At 37.3% G+C, this 16997-nt stretch overlaps 4 protein-coding genes across 5 annotated transcripts; 3 read left to right on the top strand and 1 right to left on the bottom strand.

Moving 5' to 3' along the window:
• Window positions 1-2960, top strand: LOC121049499 (E3 ubiquitin-protein ligase RMA3-like). Its single transcript, XM_040507034.1, has 2 exons — window positions 1-160; window positions 2008-2960. The coding sequence occupies exon 2, from the start codon at window positions 2019-2021 to the stop codon at window positions 2787-2789; it is 771 nt and encodes a 256-aa protein (XP_040362968.1). The 5' UTR covers window positions 1-160; window positions 2008-2018; the 3' UTR covers window positions 2790-2960.
• Window positions 2961-5012: 2052 nt separating this feature from the next.
• On the top strand, window positions 5013-7327 carry LOC112164953 (expansin-A12). Its single transcript, XM_024301319.2, has 3 exons — window positions 5013-5217; window positions 5720-6032; window positions 6810-7327. Exons 1-3 carry the CDS (start codon window positions 5067-5069, stop codon window positions 7126-7128), a joined length of 783 nt encoding a protein of 260 aa, XP_024157087.1. The 5' UTR covers window positions 5013-5066; the 3' UTR covers window positions 7129-7327.
• Window positions 7328-9934: 2607 nt separating this feature from the next.
• On the top strand, window positions 9935-14014 carry LOC112166982 (RNA-binding protein 25). Of its 2 annotated transcripts, XM_024303917.2 has the most exons (8): window positions 9937-10609; window positions 10816-10861; window positions 11012-11061; window positions 11225-11266; window positions 12577-12690; window positions 13307-13385; window positions 13488-13559; window positions 13645-13846. In XM_024303917.2, the coding sequence occupies exons 1-8, from the start codon at window positions 10053-10055 to the stop codon at window positions 13687-13689; spliced, it is 1005 nt and encodes a 334-aa protein (XP_024159685.1). In that variant the 5' UTR covers window positions 9937-10052; the 3' UTR covers window positions 13690-13846. The 2 variants fall into 2 exon arrangements, with proteins under 2 accessions (XP_040362981.1, XP_024159685.1); XM_040507047.1 differs by lacking the exon at window positions 11225-11266 and having other exon boundaries at window positions 9935-10609; window positions 13645-14014.
• Window positions 14015-14100: 86 nt separating this feature from the next.
• LOC112166981 (F-box/LRR-repeat protein At4g14103) lies at window positions 14101-16170 on the bottom strand. Its single transcript, XM_024303916.2, has 3 exons — window positions 14912-16170; window positions 14608-14814; window positions 14101-14485 (listed from the first exon to the last, which is right to left on the bottom strand). Exons 1-3 carry the CDS (start codon window positions 15923-15925, stop codon window positions 14186-14188), a joined length of 1521 nt encoding a protein of 506 aa, XP_024159684.1. The 5' UTR covers window positions 15926-16170; the 3' UTR covers window positions 14101-14185.
• Between the last annotated feature and the right edge of the window lie 827 nt (window positions 16171-16997).

Genomic DNA, 16997 nt, shown 5'->3' with positions numbered 1-16997 from the left:
CTATAAAAACCCCTCTCTTCCTTGTTTCGCTCTCAACCCATTATCCTTCCTCCTCTCTTTGACGCAAGCAACCAAAAACCCACATCTCTCTCTCGCTCTCGCTCGCTCCGATCTCCCTTCGATTACACTCCCTACCTTCATCGGTTTCAACTCTTTCTCGGTAAGCATTCTCTCTCTGATTCCTTTTCCACCTTTTCTCGATCTGTTTCCGGAATTTGTGTGCCAAAGTTCTTGAATTTGTGAGTTTTCTTTGATGGGTTTCTCTTTGATTTTGATTATCTTGATTAGATCGATGATGGGTCGATTTCTTTTGTTGGCGTTTTGATCGGAGTTTTTTCTTTTTACTTTTTTTTTTTCAATGAAACCGACTCTTGTGGAGGCGAGTTTTCCCATTTCGAGTTTTTTGTGAAAGAAACCCTTGTTTGAAACTGATATGTAAAATTCTTTGGCCATGTGTCTTATCAAAGATAGATGTATTAAATAATGAAGGGAAATTGTGGAACTAGGAACAAGAGAGAATTTTATATGACGGCAGAGTCTGTTTGGCTATGGAGAATTGGAAATTTAGGTTGTTATGTACTTATGTTAGACTTACTTTAGCTACCCCAATCCTGAAACAGTAAGCTCTAGATAATTGAGTTTATGAAGGGTTTTAAGCAGTTTCATAAACAATGGACATCCTCACTTTCAATTGAGTTGCCGTTGAATAATGTATTTCCTCTTAATGTATAGTTTTTTTTGCCCCCTGTTTCGAGGATAAATGCCCTTTCAGGCTTATATCTTAATGCCTTTGTAGGATATGTTACAGGTAGATTTTTCCTTCTGAGACCAGTCCACCTTCATATTACTTGCTGCAACTGCTAAAACTTGGAATATAACCATTATGATCTCAAGTAGAATAAGTCTTGTATAGTTCATATTTCTATGCATCTGACAGATCAAGAACCATTTTGTAGATGATCAAGAATTTCATTTCTGAGAGAATACAACATTGTTTTTCAGCCTTCCCTTTTTCCCCTAAATATTTGTACAGTTATTGTATTTCTTTAAGGACAGTAGAAAAAAAGTTAGTATTTTTTTTGTTTAACTAGGTTGTATCCAGAGAAAAACAAGTGGGAAATTTGGCCTTCTTTTTCTAGAAGTATTAAGTAGTTTAATAAGATTCACAGTTGAACAAGTCAGGTCATCTAACCCTCAGAAGTCAGATGCAAGATAGAATGGTTGTCTAGGTTAAAATTGTGTTAAATTGTTGATGTGCTTGAAGTCGCATTTCCTACAATTCACCTAGTGCAGTGACCCCTTTTATCTTTTGTACTGGTGAACAAGTTCTTGTCTCAAAAGGATTGAGTACTGTTAAGATTGCAACAGCACCTCTCTTCATCCCTAGACCGTGTGAAGAAACATAGTCTTGGTCTTATTACACGATCTGTTATTTGAGATACAGAAAAAAATTACTGAGAATTTGGTGCAAGGGAGTATGGCCTTAGATTATAGAGGTCTGTGGTATAAACATAAAAGTGAAATTGAGGGTACAACCATGATTATGCTGGTGGAATTTTAGTCTTTTTTTTTTTTTTTTCAATTGTTTGGTACTAAGATAGGTAGGGTCCCTTATAATTATTATTCTTATCTGTGATAATTATTATTTCCTCCAATTTAATATCATGGAGCCAGTGCCAATTGATGCTTCTTTATCCTCTTGTGATTTTGTTACTTTAAAGTTAAACAACCATGCACTAATTTATATGATTGTTCCTTTGTTTTATTCATTTCTGCTTTTCTAGATGCTTTGTGTTTGTTTAGAAATTTGGTTGGGGAAAGTTGTCAGTTGCTGGCATTTTGAGTATGATATATATTTCTTTTCTTGGGGAGGTGAATTTATCTAGATACAACTGTTGAATACTTTTGCGCTTGGTATTTGAACTTGATTCACTTGAGTAGGTATTAATTGTTCTGCTCTTCTTGTGTGCATTGGCTTACTAATGTTGTTACTTTATTTTATAACAGAACACCTCGCCATGGAACAAAACTTCTTTGAGCCTCAGGGACACTTTGAGTCAGATGGAGATGTTTCGGTCAAGAAGTGGAAATCAATGTCAGCCCCTAGTACAGTCTCGGACAATGATAGTGGCTGCTTTGAGTGCAACATATGCTTAGATTCAGCACATGAACCAGTGGTGACACTCTGTGGTCACCTGTACTGCTGGCCTTGCATTTACAAATGGCTTCAGGTCCCGAGTGCTTCTGATGAAACAAACCAGCTGCAGCAAACCTGTCCTGTCTGTAAGGCTAACATTTCCCCATCCTCAGTGGTTCCCCTCTATGGCCGTGGTACAGGTCCAAAAGGAAAGAAACCCAATTTGGATCTGATCGTACCACGTAGACCACCACCTAGGTTGGACACTTTGATTACATCTACTAGCCCTACATCACCTTCAAGACAGCAACTTCATTCAAATTATTTCCATGCACAAACACATCCAGAGTCAGTTTATGATCAATACAGCCCTTATTCTTACGGAGGTTATGCCACAAATTCAGAATCAGCTTATCTTGGCAGTACGATGTTGACACATTTATCCAATCCAACGATAGGAATGGTTGGAGAGTTTGTGTTTGCAAGGATGTTTGGCAGCTCAGACACAAATTTGTTTACTTATCCTTATTTGAATTCATACCCGCCCAGCAGTCCTAGGATGAGAAGACAGGAAGTTCAGCTTGACAAATCTCTTAATAGAGTCACCATCTTTCTTTTCTGCTGCTTTATTTTGTGTCTTCTCTTGTTCTGAAGTCGGAACATATTCTTTGGTAGATTTGCTGTTGTACAGTTGTAAGAAATGGCCGTCCCTATAGATTAGACATGCTGTTAGAGATTTTGCACGAAGGACTCTTGTATTATCGAGACATCTGTACATAAAATTTCTAATGCTAAATTGGTTCATTTTTTTTTCCCTTATTAATCGAAGTGTTTTTCCCTTGATTGTTATTTTCAACATGCTAGTAACTCCATACGGTTAATGGTAAATTCCCACTGTGTAACCCCCAAATTTCCCCTGGATTATCTAGTACAAGTGCATAGCGTTCTGCTATAGCTAGCGTGCTTAGCTTCGATCAGCCCACGGACTGATCGTCTTATATGCAAAATGAAGAGCACAACTATTCGGTCTAAATATATTAGTCTCTGATTCGTAGTTAGTAAGAAACTGTGGGTTCAACACTTCAACTAGAAAGCATATTTCCTAGACATCTTTTTAAAATATTTGCCACCGATTGATTGGGAAGCATCAATCCTTTGCATACTGTCTGGAATTTGCTTGCGCAACTATATAGGTTATATGACTTATATCCAATAAGTTGGAACATGAACTGGATTCACTTGTACAATTTAAATCTAGATATTGGTTAAATGTTTGGTTTTTTTTCAGTGAGAATCTTATACAATTTTAGTATTTTTGTTGTTTATTTATTTACTAGCCTCATACTCATACAGTCATGTCATGCATCCGTGATTGATGAACGCCCTTCAATTGTGACCCACTTCTTAAATTTATTTAATATGTATTTTTCTGCCTTTTCTTTTATTAAAATAACTATTTGGATGATTTCATAATAAATATTTTTTAGACTAACGGGTATTTTGAGCAATCTAATTTTTGGTGAAGCTTGAATGTTTCGCTTTTCAATATTGATAATTGATTGATAGATAGATATCTGTCCACTTATGTAGCTAAGACAGCTCTTTTCTTCGGTTAAAATTAAAATAGGAGAGTACAGCCTCCACAGAGTTTCCATTTGCCCCATGTGTATTTATATTTTATGTATCCACTTGTATAAGCTCCTCTGCGTCTATCCATTTGTTGCTGGGAAGTAATAGGTTGGGTCAGACCAAGCATCCAGCAGTGCATTTGATTTTGTGTTGCGCCCACGTATCTACTCACCAAATAAATACGGCTAACTATATGCAATATGCACAGAGCGAGATCAACGTACACTCTTCACCATATACTGCGTTGTTCGAAAAATTTCAGTTTCATCTTTCATCCTATAAGAAATGAAAACGTACATTTCAATTTTATTTCAGGATGCAACTTTGTAGTGTCAAGCTTTTGGCGCTGTTGGGCACCTAAGCTTATTGAAGTTAATTGGTATCCACCTCTTATTTTGGTTGGATAGGGTGTGGAAGGGTGCCACCGTCATATAGGGATGGCGTGTCTCAGGATTACAGAGGAATTGATATAGTGCTATTAGTGCTTTTTGTAGTAATTTAGATATGCCGTAGCTTGTTACAGCAGAGGTTATAACGATCATCAAACCTATTGAATTCGGAATTAGAGATTATTTGGTTGGGGGGTGGCTCCTCACTAGTTCCAAGTTTCGTTCACTCTCCTCATCTTGTACAGTTGTACCTTAGCAACTTCGAGTTAAATGGGCTAATTGCTTGCATCGATCATATCAAATGCAATTCCGTTTTGTTCATGAAGAGATAAAGTACGTTAGCTGATTATGAGTTTATGATACTACTTCAGGATCGTTTTGTAGAGATTTGGCTTCAGCATTCATTCTTAGTGTTTGCGATTGCGATAAAATGAATCTTCTTAATTTCCGGTTTTGCTCAACTATAACTCTATAAGGGTAAAGGGGTATTTCTAGTAGTGCATAGTTCTTCAATTTCCAACGTATGCAGCAGTAATATGCCAGAAACAGGGGGCAACAAATCACCGACATTGTGACTTTTAAAAACAGATCGCAGAAGCTGCTTCCTAATATATACCTCCTCACATGCACTTGTTCTTCAGTGTCTGAAAATTAAAATGGTCATTCCCAAACGTACATGTCTTTCCGTACTTCATAGGACGTGAAAGAACGCGTTTTGTGAGTACTGATTTGTATATTTCAACAATCTTCTACATATCGTCTTATTTAATTCACCGACGACGATCGTGTTTATTTGATCCATCAGTCTATAAATGGAAGCTAGCTGCTGCTTCTTCAAGAAATACATCAAGTTTAAGTTTGTCTGCTGAGAACAAATATAGAAATTGATATATTCCGTGTGTTAAGAGAAAATGAAAGCTGCAGGTTCTTTCTGTGTTCTTTTTTGGCAGATTATCTTCTTTGTTAGTGTAGTTTTGGAGGGCATCAATGGCGCTCAAGCTAATGGTTGGCTTAACGCTCATGCAACTTTCTATGGGGTCAACCAGGACCCTGCCACCCTTGGTAAGTCACAACGTAGATTTTGAAAAGATACAGATAAATCTGCACTCCAAGTTGGAGATCATATATCATTATTCACCCTCGAGACAAATTAGCTAGATTAAGCTTTTAGAGTTCGGTAATTATTTAAAATGATATCAATTAAAGTTCTCGGTTATGAATTCAAGAGGTTCTCTGAAACTTCTAACCCCCAACGTTTTTGTAGTTTTACTTATTTTTCTTGCAGGATGCATGAGGTACATAAAAGATCCGCAACTCTACTAATCTTTTCTTTTGCATTTAAACTATGAAGTGCATGACTTTCGTATATGGTTCATTTATCTATCTATATTATTAAGAGGACACTTCTTGGTAATCATTATATATGAATTACAAATTAGTGAAATTACATGTTTATAGTACGTAGAGTTGCTATCTCTTTTATATATTTCACAGATATGATGGTGGTCATGCATCAATATTTAAATGTAAATTATTAGTGTTAATTATCAATTACATTATACAGGAGGTGCGTGTGGTTATGGAAATACATTAATGCTTGCGGGGTTCGGAGTGAACACAGCAGCAGTTAGTGGCATACTTTTCAGAGGTGGCGAGGCATGTGGTGCTTGTTACCAAGTGATGTGCAACTATAAGTTGGATCCAAAGTGGTGCCTTCAACGACGAGCCGTGACTGTATCAGCCACCAATTTCTGCCCGCCAAACAACAATGGAGGGTGGTGCAATCCCCCTCACCACCACTTCGACATGTCTATGCCGGCGTTTCTTCTCATTGCACGACAAGGAAATGAAGGCATTGTTCCTGTGATCTACAGAAGGTAACTTCATTAACATTACCCTCTAGTAACAAAATAATAAGGGAACATATATAATACGTGCAAATTGGTTTTAGAGCGGATTTTTCAAACTTCAAATAAGTCTCCACTAAAACTAATTTGCATATATTATATTGTTGAAAAATTGTACAATGTGTTAATTAAGGCCATACTAAAATATTGTTTGGTTGCATTCATTTATATCTAACGAACTTGGACATAGTTTGAACTATTTCAAGGCCATACTACATTACTACCCGGCTCTGCCGTGAGCCCGTGATTGTATAAGGAAAAAAACCCACCTCTGGATCCTTTCCAAGTCCAAAACGTGTTAGGCTTTTTTTAATTTATTGACAACATGCAATAATTAGCTAAATTTTAAGGAGGGAAATTTTACAATATGTTAACATATGACATACATATAATTATCACTTTTATGACTTAATTACTCAAATGAGAAGGTACCACAATTACAACTTTTAAGACTTAATTGCTCAAATTAGAATTTATTTTACTCTAACGAGGACCTTATTTACCTTATTGAGAACTTTTTTCTAGTTACATATTTTACTCTAACGAGGACCTTATTTACCAGACTGATGATTTTTTTTTAATTACCACTTAAGCTCTCAAAGTGGTAACATGAGTTCTCAAAGTGGTAAATATTACATAAAATATGACATGTATGAGAAATGTTAACGTACCATAGCTTTACCCAAACTTTAAACATTCCATCATATATACTGAAATTAATTAATGTGTATGCATATGAAAATAAAGGGTGGCTTGTAAACGAAGAGGAGGAGTCCGATTCACGTTGAAAGGGCAATCGAGTTTTAACATGGTGATGATATCGAATGTTGGCGGAAGCGGCGCCGCGAAGGGGGCGTGGATAAGGGTGTCGAGGATGAGAAGCGGCACATGGATACCGATGCATAGGAATTGGGGTGCGAATTGGCAAAGCAGCATCGACCTGAGAAATCAACAACTTTCTTTCAAGCTCACTTTGATTGATGGAAAAGCCCTAGTGTTTTACAACGTTGTTCCTTCCACTTGGAGATTTGGACAAACATTTTCATCCCAGAACCAGTTCTCTTAGTTGATTAATGCTATCAGAAATTAATCATTACTTTTCATTACTTAAAGGACGTTCTAATTAATCTCTAGATGATGAAATTTAAGGGGACGTACCAATTAATAACTGTATTTATTCAATTGTACGTCGTTTACTTCTTGTAATTTCTATTCAACAAAATTTTTGGGTTTTTACTCAATGATTGTAGAGCTAAAATCATTTTATTTTCTTGAATTTTACACCTAGTTAAAATCGCTTGTGCTCCCGAATTTATAATTTAATCGCATGTGTCTTTGTACTCTCCAATTTGATTGATTGTAGCAAATTCTTAACTAATCCATCAATTACTTCCTATAGTGTTTCACACCAAACTAGTTTTTGGCCTTCAATCATGCAAGAGACACACCAATTTATATATATGGCCAAGGCTAAAAATTGACCCTGAGTGAACTCGCATGGAAGTTATCACCATGTCATAAAAAATGTGGGTTATACTTCAGTCATGTGAATTAGCACTTACCGATGAAAATTGACAGATTGAAAAAACATGGTAGACAGCAAATACATTCTCATACAGAATCAAGAGCAACCCACAAAGTGAGCATTCAAAAGAAGTCCTTTTGTGCTTGGAGCTACTCAAGACAAAATACCGTACCTATGACCAAAAACAGTAAATTAAACAAGCCAACAATGGAGCACCTACTAAGCATAAAAAAAAAAAAAACATTGAGAAGATAGAGTAATGTTCTTTTAACCTGAGGAAAGAAGCCGAGAGAGCCAAAGAAAAGAGTTTGCGACTTGTAGTGAGGATAAGAGTTAGTCTAATGTATTAACATGGATGTAGGCATCTACAACCCAGTTTTTGAGTGTGGTGGAGGAGGAAGAAGAAGAGGTTGAAGAGGAAAGTTTTTGAGTTCCGGCCTTTGACAGTCTTTCAAATATGACGGCTCTTTTAGATTGGCCTTCAATTTCGTTTTAAGAGCCTTATTTTGGTCAAGGGTTCTCAAAATATAAATAACGTTCAAATTCTAGATATTTAACTTAGCTACACAATTTAACAGTTTGGTGATCAGAGCAATCTAAGAATTTAAACCAATATATTACATAAGTAGGTTAAAAAGTAACCTACTAATCAAAATGGAAGCTATAGATCCAGTGGCGGAGCCAGGATTTGATTTCAAGTGGGGCACTTACAAAATATCAAAACTTTTAGAAAGAAAAAAAAAATGTATTCACAAAATATCAAAACTTCATAAGAGGACAGGAAAAACACCAAAAATGATATCTTGTAAATTTCTTAAGTAAATTGTCGACAACTACATTAAAGATTTTGAAAAATAATTCAAAAGCAAAACAAAAATAGTGTTAATGTCCAAAACATAATATATTATGTATAAACATAAACATCTAGACCAAAAAAAAAAAAACCCTAAAACCCCACTTTACCCCACAAAGTGGGATGGTTTGGAAGCCTCGAATCCATGAAGTTACAACCAAGCAATTTCCAAGCATCCACCACGCTACACTGCTCAAACTGCTTGATAAGCAAACTAAGAATATATAAAAATTACTGGGGCATGGGACCCAGCATACCCCAATGTGGCTCCGCCATTGTATAGATCCTAAGCCTCAACTCCTTCAGGCAAGAGGTTGGCAAATCTGTAGACTGGGCGAATGAAAAACCAAAAATCTCAGGGAAAAACATTAAAAACTGTTAGAGTGATTGTAAATGAGTAATTAAAGAAAATAAGGCAAACTTGAATGCTTTCCTAATTTAGTCTCTAAAAATCCGAGCACGCAATACAAATTCAAAAAAAATACTTTTAAATCACATCGCTAAGTGTAAATCATCATGAAATCAGATATGAGTATCTAAAGAAAAATCATTTCAAATCGCCACATAAAATATGCGATAACTAGAGGGTATTGCTGACTAGTCATCTCATGCCATTTGGAGATTACTGCCGACCAGATGACCTATCGGAGGTACTGCGAACCGAAATACTAGGAGACAATGACTAGAGGGTACTGTCGACTAACCATCTCCTGCCATCTGGAGGGTACTGTTGACTAGATGAAGCATTAAAGGGTATTGTCAACTGGTTATATATATATTCTGGAGGAGGATTTCTCTTCTATTCTTTCAAGTCCCTACAGCTCGTAATACCTTCGTGGATTGAAAGAGGAGAAAGAGTGGGTTTGATTGCCACCGGCAGTGTGCTTAGAGAGGGTCTGACAGTGGAGATCTCATTGGATCCTGAGTTTGGTCAAAACTGAAATAGGGTCGCGTTTAGGGTCAAATGTGAACTGGAAATGGCTTTCCCGAAATATCTATATACTAAGGTCTGAAATAGTAACTCAGGTTTTTAGGTTGTAGCTTTTCCATACAAACTACTATTTTGGTGATGCACGTGTCTACGAACTCGGTTTAACATACTCTACAACTTTCATAAGAAATATTTTTAAATTATCAGGTTAAAGAAAAAGTCAACTTTTGGTGGTCCCCTAAATGGTAAAACAGAGATCGAGGAAGTAAAAATCGTCATTTACTAGCAGTAAGCTGATAGCAGGTTAAATTAAGTACGGGGTGTAACGAAATTCACCCTAACACCTGCGTGACAAATACGGAGACCTCGCCGGTACACGACCCAGCGCCCCCGTTTGCTCATCCCTAAATTCACAGCTGACTAGGCAAGTAGATTATATAATGAAATTTTGAACCTCCAAATTTGTTTAACTAAAACCACCCTTAACAAAATTTTTTGTCACAAACAAAATAAAAAATATGAAAGGGGTATGAGTTATTTGGGCCAAGAATTGGGTTATGTTATGTTGCATAGCCTATGATTCATTCGCTGCGGTCCATATCAATACTAGTGCAAAGCTCACTCTTGAGAAACACAGGAACGAACTCCTCCCACCTCCCCGTCTCTCCCTGAATTAGCAAAATGGGAAAAGATCGAAACGGCGCCGTTCTGGAGAAAGCAAGCAAAACCTCAGACAAAGACGACGGAAGCGAAAGAAAATCCGGCAAATCCACAGAGCTTTCCGATTCCAGCGACTCCGGAGAGGAAACCAGGCGCAGTAAATCGAGAAGAAAAGCGCGGGAAGTCTCCGAATCGAGCGATGAGGAGAAGCCCGCGCGGAGGGGGAGGAAGAGGAAGTCGCGGCGGCGGTACAGTAGCAGCGACGACGATTCGGATTCGGAGTCGGAAGAGTCCGAGGAGAGCGGGTCGGATTCGGGTTCGGAGTCGGTGAGCGAGGGCGGTAGTGATAGCGAGAGTGAGCGGCGGCGGAAGAGGAGGGAGAGGAAGAGGAGGAGAGAGAAAGAGGAGAGGAGGAGGAGAGAGAAGGAGAAGAAGAGGAGGAGGAGAGAGAGAGAAGAGGAGAAGAAGAAGAAGGAGAGGAGGAAGAAGAGGAGGAAGGAGAAGAAGGAGAAAGGTAAGAAAGGAGCGGTCACAGATTCTTGGGGGAAGTATGGGATTATCAGAGAGACTGATATGTGGTAAGTTCATATTGTGATTTGTTTTAGGGTTTAGAGATTCTGTTTTTACTGCTATCTGATTTCTAGTTTAACCGAAGCTAATTTACTTTCTGTAAATTGTTTTGGGTAGTTTTAGTGTGTTGCAGAGTGTATATGAGTAAAAAATGAATTTTCGATGAGGGATTAGTTGATTAAACTTTGCCCTTTTGATGTTTACTGTCATATAGGAACAAACGACCGGAGTTTACTGCATGGTTGGCAGAAGTAAAACAGGTAATTCAATGCCAACTACTTTGTTTTTGCCAACCCATGAAACCGTAATGACATTGTTCTTTGACAATAATGATTATGATTATTGTAATGCATTTATCAGTTACTTGTTGGTAATAGAACTCTAAGGATAGTTGTTTCATGGTTGTTTAGGTGAACCTGGAGCATCTGGCAAATTGGGAAGAGAAGCAGATGTTCAAACAGTAAGTGTTTGTGCGTGGAATGCATGTATTTCTTCTTATCATTTTGACCTCTCTTTTAGTAAGTGTTTGCGTGTGAATTGTCTATGTAATAAGGTGACTGAAATTTGTTACCTTTCTTGCATTTTGAGTTTTACAATGCAAGCTGAGAATTCCCTTTTTATAGGTTCATGGAAGATCACAACACAGCTACATTCCCTTCCAAAAAGTAAGGTTCTATTCTATTAGTTTATACACTAAGTTTTAGATTGTCTAGATATGAAAAAGTCGTACAGTTTTTTTTCTTGCCCTAATGATGTCAGAGTTGTGCTCTCCTTTTAGTAGGGAGTTAGGTTAAAATTTTGTTTCTTGTAAATTATGTAGCTTAAACCTTTCAGTAGAGAGTAGACACCTATATTAGTCTGATTAAATTTATATAAATAGCCTAATTTTATACAAACAGCTTAATCTGAACTTGGGGTTTTAGTTTTCTTACTTTTCTCCAAGCGTTTAGAGGAGCATGAAATGTATGAGCTATCTAATTTAAGTTGAATATCCTTCATATGAATTTGGATTTGTCATCGGTCTATTTTGAGTGTAAGGATTTCTATTCACAATAATATAAAAAAGAAAACAAAAAGAACTTCAAATTGGATGTCTAAATCTGTTTGAGGGTTGTTTTCTTAACTATGTGTGACCAGGCATTTACTTGTTATGCAGAACTATACACTAGCATGGTTGTTGTTGACTGTGAAATAGGATCTATAATAATCCTGCAGAATCATGTTTGAATATGTGGTTGAGTCCTGACTCATAATTTTGCAAATAACAAGTCAAATATCTGGGATATATAGATATTACATATATATGTGTCATAGTATATATATATGGGGAGTGAAATCCACACTCTCCATTTTACAATCCACACTCCATGTTTCCTTTTTTAGTATCCTAACAACACATGTTTACAATCCACATTACAAAAGGACAAAACAAACTAAAAAAGGAAACATGGAGTATGGATTGCAAAATGGGGAGTGTGGATTTCACTCCCCTTATAGGGACAGTATAGGGATATTTCAAGTTATAAATCATCTTTGCAGTGTATACTAATTGAATGAAGTGTTTTCGATTGATCTTTCTCGTCAAGGATAAGGGTACGTAATGACTAATGACATATAGGACTGAAGCAAAGTTAATCAAACAGTATAGGGACAGTAAACAAGTTCTTTTACTTGTTTTAATCACACACACACACACACACATTCGAGCTTGTTATTTGGGGAAGGAAATAAAGGAAGGTAATGTGCAAAATTAAGAACTTAATTTATTTTAGGGTTGAACATGCTCTCAGTTGGTTTATATCTTAGACTCTTGGTGTTTTCATTGAAAATTATTTTAGTGTTTGTACGTTCTTCCTTTGAATTTGCACTCTCCTCACTAGAAACTTGTGGAAGTGCAGCACACTAACAAAACTTTGAAACAATACCATGTAGCACCATGGAATGACAAGTAATTGCTTAACTTTTGTGATTGCAGGTATTATAGCCTTGATGCTTATTACAGGCATAAAATGGAAAAGGAAATGAAAAAAGGTATTAAAAAGGTTGTGGAAACAGAGCGTACTGTATTCAATGATGAGGAAGTGCGACGGTACGCTTCATTGCTAACTCTTTTATGTTAATTATTTTTGGTCAAGCTACCTCTTCAACTTGAATTTTGGTGAATTTGAATATTATAGGGCATCTTTCATTTGAAGGACTAGTTACGGCAATATTTTGTTTCAATTCATAAATAGAGTAATTTATTTTCTTTAATATAGCTAATGTTTCAATTACTCGTGTTCCGGCATTTAGACCTAGTCTAGTAACTTCATTATGTATCTTATATCAGAACAATTGAACTCACAGAGATAATTCTTTAGAAATATTCTTGCATAAAAAAGTTCTTCAAAAGCCACCCTTGAAAGAAGACATAAAAAGAACCATTGTAGTTTGTTATTTGGCCAATTGCATGACACAGTTTACTTATTGGTCAATGCACTTGTGTTGGAATATTCTTTGCATTTTATTTTGGCAGTTTCATGCTCCGAGAAAACAAAAGGTCTAGGCAACTTCTTTTCGTTGCGGGATATGAATAGGACAATGTGGGTTTGGATTTTTTAATCCAAATATATTGCAATGATAACACTGTTGGGTTTAGCAATTTATTAGAAAATAGTCGTTTGGCCTGGAAGAGATTTAGCCAATAACATCTTAATGTCTTTCAGGCAAGAAATGATGCGAGTCCGTGAAAAACAAAAGGAAGAAGAAGTAGAAGCCCTGAAGCGCTCTATGCAGAGTGGACTGGTCAGTTTTTGCTTCATTATTGTTGTCATAGCTTTACTTTGTTTATTGTACATTTCATAGTAAATAAACTTCCTCCCTCTTCATTTCCATTTGAATTGCCAGGCACAAGCAATGAAAGAGCAAGCTCAACTCCGGGAAGAGATGGCTTACCAGTACAAGATCGGAAACTTTGAGGTAGGGATTACTAACTTTTGCTGACTTGGTGTAATACTTAATCGTGTTGTTGATTTTTATGTTTTGTCACCTTTTTTCATTTCAGGCTGCTGCTGCAATCCAGAGAAGGTTGGACCCTGATGCAGAGTGATCCTGCTATATGACAATGGCTTTAAGGAGTAATTTAAGGAGTTTAATCCCATCATGTTTCTACTAGCAAAAGAGTTCATAGAAACCCCTCTGTATGTGTCTAATTATCTTACTTTTTAGCTCAACCATTTTTGCAGATACATAGGAAATTATGTATTCTATTGTATTATTTACTGCTTTCTTACCCATTTGGCCATTTGTTATGAAGGTCAAGTCACTCTGTTGTGCTTACAAGATACACCAACATTATTGAGGCTGTATCTTTAATGTTCATTATTATATGCTGATTCTTAATCAGAGGGAACATGTCAGTCGTTTCAAACAAACCGACATTTTGAAAATTCACTTGCTGTTACTGGAGGTTCTCACAAATAAATGGCAGCTGAAATTTTAGAAATATGAAGAAAAGAAAAGGTAGAAACACATCAGTGGACAAAAACTCTTGATTTCATAAATTTTTTTCAATCAGTAAACGTGATTTGGTCTATGAAAAAATTTCATTGTATGCAACTTTTTGTTGATATTATCTCCACTTCACATGCTTCTGCAACTGTGGGGATTTGTAATACATGCTCGGAAAACATCATATTTGGTGATGCTTCTTGGACATGAATAGTCATCTTTTGCAACACTTCTGCATGCCCCAAAAAAAACTCTACAATTGCCAACTCCTGCGATTCCCCCTGAAATCCCCTGATCTCGATTTCTCTGAGATGAAGAGACATGCATTCCGGAACAGGTTCTTCCGGTCTCCAGAAGAATACTGTTTTGTAACGACAACTAGTTAAATCCAATTCCTGTCACAATAAAGAAAAGAAAAGAGGGTCAATAATTGGATCATTCAGAAACACCATGCATGAAAACAGGTTCATACATGCAATTGAAACAGGAAAAGTTGGTTCATTCAGGGTCGACTCACCTTCTTTAAGATAAGGTACTCCACATTAGGCGAGCTATGCAGTAATAAGGGCAATAAACTCCAGCTCTCACAGGTACGGAAACCCAGCTCCAAAAAGGTCAAAAATCTAAAATACAGCTCAAAATTTCTCAAGCGGATGAGTAATGCATTTTCATCGTCATCATCTAAACCGGTATGTTGTGCAGTCTCATATGAACAACTGAGAGCCTGCCATGAGATAAATTCCAAATTAGTTTAACCATGACTAAATACCATACTAAGTAGTACTATAAAAACCTAGCTGAGAGAATGGAGAACTGCATACCTTTGTAGTACCACCAGATAATGATAGAGACTTGACATTCGAGAGTTCTTCGAGGACCTCAAACGCACGATTAGAGGGATTTACATCGCCATAAAGATCAAATGCTGCATAATCTGCACAGGGGTATCCAATACTAATCTTTGCATAGTCAAGAACTTTCAAATCCCTAGCACTATACTTGGCCAAGAAGTCATCACGGAGATCAAGGCACTCAAGGTTAGGGCAATGCAACACAAAATTGTACTCAATACCACCCTGAAAACTATGTGCCAAACGGTATTCAATTTTCAACCTCTTAAGTGAACTCAATATCACCAACAAAACCACTCTTCTATTCTCATCTAATATTTCACCCTCTATGAACAACTCTTCAAGAATAGGGCAGATGTGATCTCTGAAAAGCTTCTGCGTCAAGTTAACATCGTTTGCGTCATAAACCTTTATCCAAAGCACCTTGAGTCTTGGAAAAGAGATGGAGTCCCGAAAGTCGAGACTTACATTCGCGTTTAATTTCAGTACCACCAGCCAAGTACTACCATACAAATTCGAAGGCAATTTGATAGGGTTTTGACTGTATACTCTGATATTAACCTCACTGACATTGTATTTGCATGCCGTATGTAACCAACAATTTATGTGATCTGGGTCATAAGGGTAGGAGCAACAGAGTTTGAGTGTTTGAATACATGGCACACTGATGAGGCCGAGAACATGGTTCACGAAATTAGAGAATAAAGAAGGAAGGTGGTGAATGGTTTCGGAATTACTTTCGGGATGGAGGAGTAGGCTGTCGTCAAGCTCTAGGTTTTTGGTTGAAGCCAAGGTCCATAGGTTTTTCCAACTTCTTGAAAGGATGGTAGTGGACACGGCGTGTTTAGTTGACAAGAACGAGAGAATGTGGCGGCGAACGTCTTCTGGTAATTCGGTGATCATGTCTTCTTCTTCTTTCCTTGATTTCTTTGAAAGGTGCGGTCTTGAATATGTTTGAGTAGTTGCTCTTTTGCGAAGCATCATCAACTGATCAAAGTCGATATACAAATATTTTGTTGGTGGTTTTGTGTTGATTGTGGAATATATAGGGTTAAAAGAAAGCGAGATATGCCCGCCGGAACCCCAAGGAATAAGAGAAAGCGCTGTCGGAGAGCTGTGGCTGACACCGGAATGCGTCACTCCGACGTACAGCTTAAGCTTTCTTTTGGCCAACTATTTTGTTTTGGCCAACTATTTTGTTTTGGCCAACCGATAGAGAGAATGATACACCATTCAAGATTGAACGTACATGTGTGGCTTATTTATAGACAGTTGAATTCAATAGGTATATGATTTGGGAAAGTGAGTACGCCAGAAAAGAGAAACTTGGAGAGCAAGTGTGTTTTCTTGGGGAGCAAGATATTGCTGGAAGTTTTCCACCGAAACTCTTTGGAAACCCTACAATCTAGTTTAAAATTTAGTAGAAAATAAAAATTGTTGATAAGGTCATTAACACATTACTCCAAAGTCCAAACATGATTACTGTTCATAGTAGATATTTGCAATATTACCGTCAGACTTTAAATAGCCTATTGTTCAAGGAAAACCTAATTTGTGTTTAGCCCAAACTCTAGGTTACTTGATCGACCTAGTGGTAATAGGATTTAATTAGAAGGATCCTATTCAATGTAGAATTACTTTCCTTGTATGATTGAGATTTTATGCATTGTAATCCTCTATATAAAGAGGCCCCTATTATCAATGAGAATACACAGCGATTATCTCTCAATTCTCGTTTCCCTAAAACACGTTATCAGCACGAGCCCTAACCCTAGCCCTAAAAAACAAAAAAACCCGAAAACTCTTCTCACCAAAACTGCCGCAAGCTCCTAGCCCTTGTTAGCTATGCCCTATGCTGCCCCTGCAGCCCTTGCGCACCCGTGTGCCGCCTACTGCCCCTGCAGCATTGCCGCACGCCTGCTGCCCCCTGCAACACAGCAGCACGCTGGTTTCTGTGCAGATCAGTCTGCTTTCACGCGCCGAAACGTCTTGTTCGGAACCTCTGATGAAAATACTTTCTTCATCAAAGTTGTTCATCTATGTCTCTTCTATCTGA

Source organism: Rosa chinensis, chromosome 5, assembly GCF_002994745.2.
Source record: "Rosa chinensis cultivar Old Blush chromosome 5, RchiOBHm-V2, whole genome shotgun sequence".
Lineage (NCBI taxonomy): Eukaryota > Viridiplantae > Streptophyta > Magnoliopsida > Rosales > Rosaceae > Rosa > Rosa chinensis.
The sequence above is the reverse complement of the archived record's forward strand: the minus strand, read 5'-3'. Positions and strand labels throughout refer to the sequence as shown.